Genomic DNA, 12,159 nt, shown 5'->3' with positions numbered 1-12,159 from the left:
GAATTCTCTTATTACCAGTGTCAGGTGTTCCCTTTTGGTCTCTCAGCAGCACCAAGGATTTTTACCAAATACCTAGCTGAAGTAGCAGCACATCTCTGTCATCGGCATGTGTATTTTCCCTTACCTGGATGACTGACTGGTTATGGTGACTTCCCAGGAAAGAGTCTTGACCTTTTTATTTTTATATCAATCTCCTTGCAGAATGCAAGTCAACACCTACAATCCCTAGGATTCCTAGTGAATTTTGAAAAATCAACCCTCACCCTCTCAGACAATCAAATTCATCAGGGCATGGATAAACTCTGCAGGAGAGAGCATTCCTTCTGACAGATCGAGCGAGTTTTCTCTGATCGCTTGGTGAACACAAAGCAGCCAGCAGCCAGGGAAGTGCTAGTTGTTCGGAGCCACATGGTAGGGCAGTTTATGTAGTAACGCTAGCCTGCCTCCACCTGTGAATTCTGCAATTGGGCCTCCACTTCCAATGGGACCAGTTAACTCAATCCTTGGCAACATTAGTGAATATCTTGCAAAAATGAAATGAGATCATCAGTGGTAGCTAGACCCTTGCATCTGACAAGAGGGAGCAACCCTCTGTTTATTTCCTCATTATGTTGTGGGTCCCGGTCGCAGCAGACCACGGCTGGCCCCACCTACCTTTCTGCTGTGAGCCGGCACTCCCCCCGGTCGGTGCGGTGCTCCCCGCTACGGGGCCGACTGTCTGCGGCCTCCCACGCGGCTCGAACGCCACCACCCTGCTTCCTGCGGAGCTCTCCCTAGGCTTGCGTGCGTGGGAGGCTCTGCCTTTTAAAAGGGCCGCTGCAGAAAACTTCGGCCTGGCCCCGACCGATGATGTCAGGACTGAGGGGTATTTAAACCCTGCCTCAGTCCCCAGTTCTTCGCCTTAGCAACAGGTCATCTCCTCGGAGTGCTAGTTGCTGTGTTCCTTCGCTTCCTGTTCCAGTTCCTGATCCAGCTCCTGATCCAATTCCTGAGTTCCTCTTCGGCTTGATCTGGTTGTACTGACCCCTGGCTTGCTCCTCGTCTTTGCTTGTCTGCTGCCTATCTTGACCCCTGGCCTGGTTTCCTTGTCTCTACCCACCTGCTGCCTTCCCCGGATTCTCGGATCAGACTCTCATTCTGCTTCTCTGCTGCCTGCCCAGACCCAGACTCCTGACCTTGTCTTCATCTCTCTGCTCCTGCTTCACCGAGGCAACCCACACCTAAGTCTTGCTGGCCCCAGTACCCAAGGGCTCAACCTGCGGGGAACAAGGGCTGGTATAGGTGAAGCTCCAGCTGAGTTGACCTCATCTTCACCACCTACCAGAGATGGGAACCACTAAGGGCCTTCCCTCTGTGGTGGCACTAACACCCATCCTAACTCAAGGGTCCACAACCATAACACATTAGGTAATGTTAGTGACAGACATTTCCACCAAGGGATGGGGAGCACACATATGTCCCTTCTAAACCAAGGGACTTGGGTGGCAGTGGAAAGGCGGTTTCAAATAAACCTGTTGGAACTATAAGCAATCAGACAAGCCTTAAGTGCCTTCTCCCATCTTCTCAAGGGAAAGAGAATTCTGATCCAAACCAACAACTAAGTAGCCATGTTTTATGGACTTTCTGCCAAGAGACCATAAAAGTGTGGGAATGGACTTGCAACAATCAAGCTGTTCTGCAAGCGACCTACATTCCAAGGATAACCAACGCATTAGCAGATTGCCTCAGCAGGGTATTTTGCCCTCACAAATGATCCATACACCAGTCAGTAACCAACAGGCTGTTTGACCTTTGGCATTATCCCTCAATTGACCTTTTCACGTCAAAGGAAAAAAGAAAAGTGGAAAGATTTTGTTCCATTCTTCCTACCGAACTCAGATCTGCTCAAGATGCTTTTCTGTTCACCTGGAATCCAGATCTCATGTGTGGTTTTCCATCAATTCTGATGATAGCCAAGACAGTGCAAAAAGTGCTCAAGGACGAGGCATGCCTGATATTTATTGTACCAGCATGGCCAAACAAGTCTGATCATGTACCTATTACAACTAAGAACATAAGAACTTGCCATGCTGGGTCAGACCGAGGGTCCATCAAGCCCAGCATCCTGTTTCCAACAGAGGCCAAAACCAGGCCACAAGAACCTGGCAATTACCCAAACACTAAGAAGAACCCATGCTACTGATGCAATTAATAGCAGTGGCTATTCCCTAAGTATAATTGATTAATAGCCATTAATGGACTTCTCCTCCAAGAACTTATCCAAACCTTTTTTGAACCCAGCTACACTAACTGCACTAACCACATCCTCTGGCAACAAATTCCAGAGCCTTATTGTGCGTTGAGTAAAAAAGAATTTTCTCCGATTAGTCTTAAATGTGCTACTTGCTAACTTCATGGAATGCCCCCTAGTCCTTCTATTATTCGAAAGTGTAAATAACCGAGTCACATCTACTCGTTCAAGACCTCTCATGATCTTAAAGACCTCTATCATATCCCCCCTCAGCCATCTCTTCTCCAAGCTGAACAGCCCTAACCTCTTCAGCCTTTCCTCATAGGGAACTGTTCCATCCCCTTTATCATTTTGGTTGCCCTTCTCTGTACCTTCTCCATCGCAAGTATATCTTTTTTTAGATGCGGCGACCAGAATTGTACACAGTATTCAAGATGCGGTCTCACCATGGAGCGATATAGAGGCATTATGACATTTTCCGTTCTATTAACCATTCCCTTCCTAATAATTCCTAACATTCTATTTGCTTTTTTGACTGCTGCAGCACACTGAGCCGACGATTTTAAAGTATTATCCACTATGATGCCTAGATCTTTTTCCTGTGGGTAGCTCCTAATATGGAACCTAACATCGTGTAACTACAGCAAGGGTTATTTTTCCTTATATGCAACACCTTGCACTTGTCCACATTAAATTTCATCTGCCATTTGGATGCCCAATCTTCCAGTCTTGCAAGGTCCTCCTGTAATGTATCACAGTCTGCTTGTGATTTAACTACTCTGAATCAGCCCCCCAATTCCTCTAGAGGTGGTTCTCTATTAATTCAAGAGGAGGGTCATCTGTATCATCTGAACCTTTGCTGTCTCAACTTGACAGCCTGTATGTTGAACGATTGCCAATTGTTTCACTTTCCTTGCCCAAGGAAGTTGAGGACATAGCAGTATCCACTAGGAAGCCCTCAAATTAAAGAGCTTATGGCTCCAAATGAAAATGGTTCTCATCCTGATGCCAACAAAGCTCCTTGGACCCATTTGCATGTGAACCACTTGGTCCTGCTTCAGTACTTGCTCTGTCTTTCCACCTGAGGTCTCAGTACTTTGTCAGTCATGATGCATCGCAGTACTATAGTGGCCTACCATGTTCAGGTAGAAAGCAAGCTGGTTTCCACTCATCCTTTAGTATCAAAATTTATGAAAGGCCTGTGACATTATAAACTTCAGTGGCCAAGCTACCTGTTACATGGGACCTTAATGTGTTTCTGGCACAGCTTATGAAACTGCAATTTGAGCCTTTGGAATCAGCTTATTTGAAGTTTCTCACATGAAATGTATTCCTTGTTGCAATCACATTAGCCAGACAAGTCAGTGAGTTTCAGGCATTTGTTCATTACTCTCCTTATATGTAATTCTTTCACAATAGAGTGATGCTCCTGTTATGGCCACTGGCCGTGGCAGGCCGCAACTGGGGCCAGATGTCATGGCCACTGGTCGCAGCGGTCCGCGACCGGGGCCGAGGAACTCACCCGAGGCGTCGGGCCGCCTCCGGGGATCCCACAGAGGCAGGCAGGCCTCTGTTCTGATGTTTTCGCGGTCGCTGCCGCTGCGGGACTTGGCCCAGGACCCAGGAAAATGTTGTGGCTCCTCCCGGTGCACTCCACCTTCCGGGTTGCTATTTAAGGCAAGGTCTGCTCCTCAGACCTTGCCTTAGCTTCTTGGCTGCTTGGCTAGTAGTTGGAGGTTCTTGTATTCCGAGTTCCTGTCTTCTCTGTTCCTGGTTCCGCTTCTCGTCCAGTGGGTTGGATTTCTTCTGGTTTTGACCCATGGACTGGCTTCCGACCATTCTTCAGGCTTTGACCTTTGGACTGGCTTCCGACCATTCTTCAGGATTTGACCCTTGGACCTGCTGCAGACCATTCTTCAGGTTTTGACCCTTGGACCATCTGCCGACTATTCTTCAGGCTTTGTCCCTCGAACCGCTTCCGACCTTTCTTCAAGCTTCGGCTCCTGAACTGACTTTCAACCTGCTGGAGGCGCCAGCTATCTGGACTATATGACCTGCATCCAGATCTTTTCTCTGTCTTCAAGGGTCCACCTGAGTCCAGCCTTGCCTTCCGACGGTAGGGACCCAAGAGGGGTTACCCTCTTGGGTAGTGTCAACTCTGCCTCGGACCAAGGATCCACCTTCAGAATCATAACAGCTCCATACCCACCCAAAGTTTCTACCAAAGGTGGTGTCAGCTTTTTCATATAAATCAAGCCATTGTGTTACCCATATTCTTTCCAAGACCACATGCACATGCAGGTGAAAAAGCTTTTTGTTCCTTAGAGTGTAAAATAATCTTGGCTTACTACTGGAAGAGAATTTAGCTATGTCAGACCTTACAATTAGGGCAGGCTAATAAGGAGTGGAGATGTTGAGCGGTATACAATTAGGTGAACACCATAGAAGAGAGTATAACACTATAAAGGTTCATGGATCCATTCATCTCTTACAATTCTAACCGTCTAGGCACAGCAGTTGCCAAACGTATATTGTCCAATTGACTAGCAGACTGTATCATGCATTGTTATGTGCTGGCAGGTATCCAGATTACAGACTTTGTTAAGGCTCATCAGGAAGAGCCATGGCTGCATCAGTGGCCCATCTGCAAGCTGTTCCTATTAAAGTCATCTGCAAAGCTGCAACTTGATCATTAGTACACACCTTCATGTCCCATTACTGTGTGCATAATCTATCAAGAAGCGACCGTAAATTTGGATAAGTGGTTTTGCGAGGCCTATTCACCCAGTAGTCTACTCTCCATGGTGAGTTCTGGGTTGCTTTTTCAGTAAGTACCTCACTGCAACCCTCAGCTTGAGATTCCCCACATGTCATGGCTAATTCAGCGCTACTTGTCGACAGAGAAAGCAACTTTGTTTACTGTAAACAGTGTTCTTCCTAAACAGTGGGATGAATTATCCTCCCTGGTGAATTGACTATCTAGCTAAACTTAGCTCTAAAATCGACTAAGGGAGACAACACCTGCACAGGAACTCCCACATACGTTCAGTAGAGCAAAAGCTCTATGAGCTAAGAGAGAAGGGCTGTTCAGCGCTATCAGATGACATCATCCATGGGTCATGGCTAATTCATTCTGCTGTCTACAGAGAATACCATTTACGGTAAGCAAATTTGCTTTCTGTTCTATTTATTTTGTTTATCATTTCCCAGCACTTAATAGTAAAATATTTTATAACCCCAGTTGTTTAACAATGTTTTTCCAAACATAAAACCCAGCACTCAGAGACTGATTAGGCCAGGTACTATGGATTTGAAGAATTCAGAAAATACAGATAGAAAGTCCAATGTAAATTATACATAAATTACAATTAAAATTCAGTCACAATAGCAACTAAAATCCCTTCCTGACATAAACTAAGAATATGTCAGATAATCACTAAATTCAACAGTACAGTAGTCTCTGATGTACAGTAGATTGCACATTGAGAAAAAAATAAAATATATAACATTAACTTCCTATCTCATGCATTCTCTGTTCTTTCTATTTGCCACCTTAAAATATGTTTACATTCATTGTATAGCTCCTGGTTGATGGTTTGCTCACCTAGCAAGTTAGGCTTTTAAATTTTTTTCTAAAATGTTCTGTCCACTATTGCACAGTGTTGTACTGGTGCTGTCAGTCACAGGTTTATTGTTTTTTGTAAGACTCAGGTGATTTATTTTAGATATTTTATAAACAGGTGCTTCCTTAACTTTTGAAATGATTTAAATGAGAAACTTGCTTTGTCTACAGCATTTTCAGCTGAAATCACATACAGTCTGACACACACTTTTGTATGTTTATTCATCTGTGCTAATGCTGACAGCAGATACTTGTAGATTACCACAGTTGGCCTAGACTGGACAGAAAACAGATGTTGAAGATTATAGGTAAAGATTCATAAAAACCTCAGGGGTATATGTCTTCAGAAGCAGTTCATTTATAGAAGCATAGGGCCTGATAAACCTTCACTGGCCAGTTTCTTTCAAATGATGTAGATCTTACAGAGCTGCACATTAAAGGGACTATGTACTACCCAGCAATAATACTGGCATGGTAATGCACATTATGGGCCGGATTTTAAAAAGGTTACACGCGCCGGGCCTATTTTAAAAAGGCCTAGCGACACACATAAAGCCCTGGGACGCGCGTAAGTCCCGGAGCTTTACTAAAGGGGTGGTCCGGGGGCGGGGCCAGAGTCCTGCAACACAGCGGGGCTGGGTCAGGCTTCCAGCACATCGCAACCTGCACCTGCCTGGAGGTAGGTGCAAAAGGTAAGATAAAGGTCGTGGAGGGGTTTAGGATAAGGCTAGGTGGCGGGAAGGTTAGAGGAAGTGGTAGGAAGGTTAGATTAGGGGCACACGCATGTTATAAAATTGGGCGTCCATGTGTGCGCGCCAAGTAGCGCGCGCACATGGACACCCACGCGGACTTTTAAAAAATGTATCCCTATGTGTAGGATAATTGGTAGGTTTCATTTTCTGTCTACCTATAGCATCTGGGAGTCCCAGTACAAGTAAAAAGAGTAATTATCTACATTTATTTTCTGTACTAAGCAAGTGTCACTATAACTTGTAACTATAATTAGTTATAACATGATAAAGATTAGTCAGATGTGACTCCCTTGCTAGTTAAATTATTTCTGCCAGTCACCTCTCCATTTCCCCAGTTACTGCCAGGACATTGTGAGGAAAAGGGGAGAAGATGAAAGACAACCATGTTGCAGCATTTCTTCTGTGCAGCCTTCCTGAATCCTATGGTGCTCTAATCATTGCTCTGGAAGCCTGATCAGATGCTGAACTCACATTAGAGTTGTTAAAGGCAAATTGATTGATGAACACAAATACCAGAGAGAGACAAAGATGTGCAGAGAGACTGGAGGCAGCCCTTAAAGAAGGAAAAGAAAAAAAAAAAGTAGGAGCAGAATTCAGAGTGTGTGATCCCTGTAAGAAACCTTTACACCTAAAGAAAGATTGCTCAGTCTGCAGAGGTGGGCAGAAAATGAATTGGCCAAAATAATCACCAGCAAACCATAAGTAAAAGCACCAAGAAGCTGTGGAGTGCCTGTTTCAAAGTTGTACAGAAGGGTGGTTCATTAGGTTGGTACATTGACCAAGGAGCAACAAGCCACATGACTGATGCTGTCATAATGAGCCATTAACTCAAGAGGGTCAAGAAAGTTGCCATCAGATTATCTCCTTAGAATGTTAAATCTCTTGAAGCAAGATATACTGTAAGGTAGCATCCAATAATCTTCCCTAAATTTCTTTCTATTTGCTTACACCTGAGTGAGCCGAGTGCCAGTCGTTCAGGAGGGTTCAGAAAGGAATGTGAATGAAGCAAATAGCATAATGGACCTGGGTCCAGAGGCAAGGACATATAGAAGGCCTGAGCTGGATAGGGCTATCAAGCATAAGCTATGACCCCTATGACTGCTTTCTCCCTTGCTCAAATCTCACCACATCAGAAAAAAATGGGGCTCACTCTGCAAATATATTCCAACAACAAACTTTAATTTTCTGGTGTTACCAGCAGAGTGTTTAAAATAAAGCGAGAGAAAGCACTGATTAGATCAGGATATATAGGCTTGTGCTCTAGGCTATGGAGGTTGCAAACAAGATAGAAAGGTCAACATACTAAATCCTTAGTAATTATATATACCTTCCTCTGAATTGGGAGGATTTCTTGAAAATACTTTTCCCGATTCCTCTCTCTCCAGTATTTCAAAGTACACTCTGGCAAGAATTCCCACTCACTCCATCTACAGTTTCTCTTCTTTCTCAATAGCCTAAACTTCTCACAGTTTTAACATTAATTTCTCCCATCTTGCATGCTTCAAGATTCATTCACCAGACACTTAGTAATTCTCTCCATAGAAACTCCGTAACCATTTTACTACTACTTCTACGTAATATTTCTGCTATACAACATACCCAGCACTGTACAAACAACACATAAAAAAGACAGTCCCTTCTCAATAGAGCTTACAATCTATTAGGACAAACATACAGGGCAAGAAACTTGGGGTGTTTCAAAAGTAATACAATGGTTTAAAAAAACCAGATAGTTAATAAGGATAAAAGCAGCCAATCAGGCCTAAGATTTAAAAGCAGCCTCAAAAAAGGTGGGTCAGAGGTTTCTTCTGCCCCATCGAAGTAAAAGCATAGGATTTCCTCAGTGTCCCCAGCTCTCACTCTTCCGTGGCTTCCTCATTCCACTGTGGGATGTCCAGACTCATCTTCCTCTCTTGAATTCAGGTCAGATCCCCTTATTGCTTCCTCTTGAGGAGAAACACCTGCTCCATCTAAGGCCTTTCCCCTTGAGGAGGGGATGCCCCCTGCAGGGCCTTCTCCAGGGAAAAGCTGCCCCAAGCACATCCACTTCCTGATTGGTTTCTCTCCAACTCCTTCCACCAAATCCCAAACCAGTTCTTTTATAGTGAATGAAATACTCCCTCCACGGGACCTTTCTCCCCATCCTTCTTAAAGGAGAGCATTCCCATAGATCATTAGTCACTCTTCCACATTGATACAGTGCAAATGCACCATATAAGTATTATTATTTATTTGATTTATATTTTACCTTTCAGCCATTTCAAAGTGGATTCCATTCAAGCAGCATAGCACTATAATTTATTTTACCAGAGTAGAACCATTGAGTGCCCATTCGGAATATCCTGCCTTCCAAAGGACCCATAGCAGTAAGCTTCTGCTGTCCTACAGTATCTCCACACTCCCCATCAATTTCCTTAATTTTGATTAACACCTAATTAGAGGTCAATAAGTCTCTCCCACCCTGAATCCTTTCCATGGGTTTCTTAGTGATGGAAAGAGCTCCTTAAGTACTTATACCTTTTAAGCATGGGGATCCTGATCCTTTTCTAGGAAGAGCAGAGAAAATATTTGCTCATGGTTCTTAGATGGTAGACCCTGAAATAGCTCCTAGAAGGGTGGAGATTCTGCAGGGCATATTGTATAATCCTTCTAGGGGGCTGGAAAAAAGGCTCAGATTAGTAAAATGATTACATTCCTTATGCTGGGTCAGAACCATAACAGAGAGGGTGTTCACTTTGAGCTGGTCTCCTTGGAACCACTCAGAATTCAGTGCAGTCTCTGGACTAAGAACCTCTCAACATAATTGAAAGGTGTGTGTATTGATTTGCTACAGATTACACTATGTCTATTTGGAATGTTCTGGAAAATTGAATGCTACTATGGACGGGCTACATTAAAAGTAGGAAAATTCCCAGCTAGTGGTGAATGAAGGCTTATGGTGCCAGGATCCCAGCACTGATTCCAGCTAAAGCATGAAGTAAAAAGGAGAAGGGAGGAACTACTGGGCCAAAATAAATTATACAAGTATGATCAAGTTAAAACTCTGCAAAAAAAGATGAGTTTAAAGTAATAGGTCTCACTGATAATTAAACCAACATCTGAAGTTTCATTTCCAAAACATTAGTTTAAATAAGTAATATAATTCAATTAAAGAATGAGTAAATCATTAAGGGATTTATTTGTCTCAGTTGGAGAAACTTGCCATATGGGCCAAGAATTTATATTATGAATTGGGTACAGACAAGGGGGATCATAAACAAAAACCTAAAATTACTTCTCGAGATAAGATTGGTTTATATCCTGTGCTTTAAAAATGTCCTGGCATTGTTGGTATTATGGTCTCCGACCCTAACAATAACATGGAAGATTTAATACCCAACGATTTATTGATTAATCCAGAAACACCTGCCCATTGATAAAGATGCTACAGGACATTTCATTACTAAATCTGGTTCCGTTTTCAGACAGCTACCCAAAAGCAAGCCCAAACTGTGTTACACATGATTCTACACAGAGCTACTATGACCCTTAGCATAGAAGAAAAGTATTTAAACATCTATTCAGAGAACCTGAACATCTTTCTCTTCTCTTTTTTTTTTTTTTTGGTCATCCGTGTCCTAGTGCCTACATGATGCAGTGAATCATGTTTTCTTTGTTTCCTTTTTATTTGCAGGCAGGGATGGTGCTGAAGTCTGGATACTTCTGGCTCGGATTACTTCTGGTTCCCACTGCATGCCTTATTAAAGATGTGGCATGGAGAGCGTAAGTTAAATAAATGCACAGCAAAGTATTCATTGCAAATGTCCTTGCTGTTATGAAAACAATTTTGCCCAGTCAAGTCAAGCAGAGCTACAGGTAAAACTATTTTGTCATATTTAAGTGGAATTCCTAACTGTATATTGTACCCACATCAAGGAAAATGTGAATATTAATAGGTTAATATTCAGTAAGCTGGCAAGCAGAGAAGCTATCGGAGAAAGTTACTGAGAGCTTTACCAAATATTCAGTAGAATTTATCTGGATAAATGTTCCACTGAATATACTCTGCTAAAGTTACCCAGATAAAGTTATATAGATAGGCAAGTTTGCCACTCACTGGCTTACTAAATATTGAAAAAAAGCTAGTAGCCAAACAGCGGCCAATCTCCTGCTCCCAATATCTTAAAAAGTGATATGGACCGAACAGCTCCTCTCTTGTCCCCCAATGTCTTAAAAAACTGTAGGGCCAAGCGATGCAGATTCCCCCCCCCACCCCCATCGCTACCTTAAAAATGTTGTGGGCAAAACCACCACCCTTGAACCCCCAAAATTGCCCCCCCCCCCAAAGAAGAATGTGAGAAGAAGAGGCTCTTATCTCCTTCTACACTGCTGAATACTAGGGTTGGGAAGAAGAAAAAGTTTTGTTTCATTTTGTTTTTGGGGGTTTGGGTTTTCAAGAATTTATTTTTTTCTAATGTTTATTTCATTTATTTTGTTAAAAAAACAAAATAAACATTAAAGAAAGAAATAAATGGGGCCTCTCAAGGCCCACCAAGCCCACCACCTATCCCTCCCACCCAAAAAAATGCTGGGGCCAGGATCCTTCCCAGCCCCCACTTACCTGGTCCAGAGGAGCTCCAATGCGGAGGACTGGGCATAGCTCGAGATCATGGTGACCTATCGCGGCCTAGGCCTATGCAAGACTAAGGCTTCAACCTGGGCATAACCATCAGGATGGTCCCAACGCCTAGGCCTAGGCTGAGGTAGGTCGCCGATACCTCAGCCTACACTCTACACAAGGCCCAGGCTTCAAGGCTTGGACCTGACACTAGTGTCTAAGCCTGGACCCAGGACAAGAGATCAGGTCCCAATGCAAGGGCCTTGGCCCAGAGGCTGGATCCCATCCTCGGGGCTTCAGCTCAGTATCAGGCTCAGCCTCAGGGCACAGGCCGAGGCCAAGGGTCAGGACCCAGCCTCCAGGCTGAGCCCCAGCCATGGGCCAGGGTTCATGCTGAGGCCCCGGTATCAGGCCTGGCCTCTGGGCCAAGTCGAGGCATCAGGTCTGAGACCGGTCCGTGGACTAGGCCGAGGCACCAATGTTGGGCACTAGTGTCATACTTTGGTCCAGGTCGAGGCCCCGGCGTCAGGACCTTGTCTTCAGACTGGATTGTGGCATTGGACCTGGGCTCAGTCCCCAGCCTAGGCCGAGGCCCAGGCATCAGTACCTAGCCTCCGAACTGGGCACAGGCATCAGACCTGAGCCCTGGCCCAACTTCGGCATCAGAAGCCGGTGTCCGGACAGGGCCCCTTGCCTAGGCTGAGGCCAAGCATTGGGACCCAACCTCAGGACCAAGCCCTGGCATCGGGCCTCGGTCTAGGCCCAGGCTTCGGCATTGGGACCCGGTTTTCAGACTGGATTGCAGTGTTGGGCACAGGCCTAGGCTGAGGGCAAGGCATGGGACCTAGACTCAGGCCCAGGCCTTGGCATCAGGACCCAGTCTCCGGACAGGGCCCCGGCCTAAGCCGAGTCCCAGATGTCAGACCTGGGCCTGGACCAGGTCTCTTTATCCCTGGAG

The 12,159-nt window shown here is 44.7% G+C and overlaps 1 protein-coding gene across 1 annotated transcript in view; it reads left to right on the top strand.

Annotated features, from left to right (window-relative positions):
* The window catches only part of ATP8A2 (ATPase phospholipid transporting 8A2), a 1,219,142-nt gene that overhangs the window by 1,128,223 nt on the left and 78,760 nt on the right, over nucleotides 1-12,159 (top strand). Inside the window, exon 34 of the mRNA XM_029602569.1 lies at nucleotides 10,278-10,366. Within this exon, the coding sequence (XP_029458429.1) occupies nucleotides 10,278-10,366 (89 nt within the window). The remainder of the gene's footprint in view (nucleotides 1-10,277; nucleotides 10,367-12,159) is intronic.

This window comes from Rhinatrema bivittatum, chromosome 5 (genome assembly GCF_901001135.1).
Source record: "Rhinatrema bivittatum chromosome 5, aRhiBiv1.1, whole genome shotgun sequence".
In the NCBI taxonomy this organism is placed as follows: domain Eukaryota; kingdom Metazoa; phylum Chordata; class Amphibia; order Gymnophiona; family Rhinatrematidae; genus Rhinatrema; species Rhinatrema bivittatum.
The sequence above is the reverse complement of the archived record's forward strand: the minus strand, read 5'-3'. Positions and strand labels throughout refer to the sequence as shown.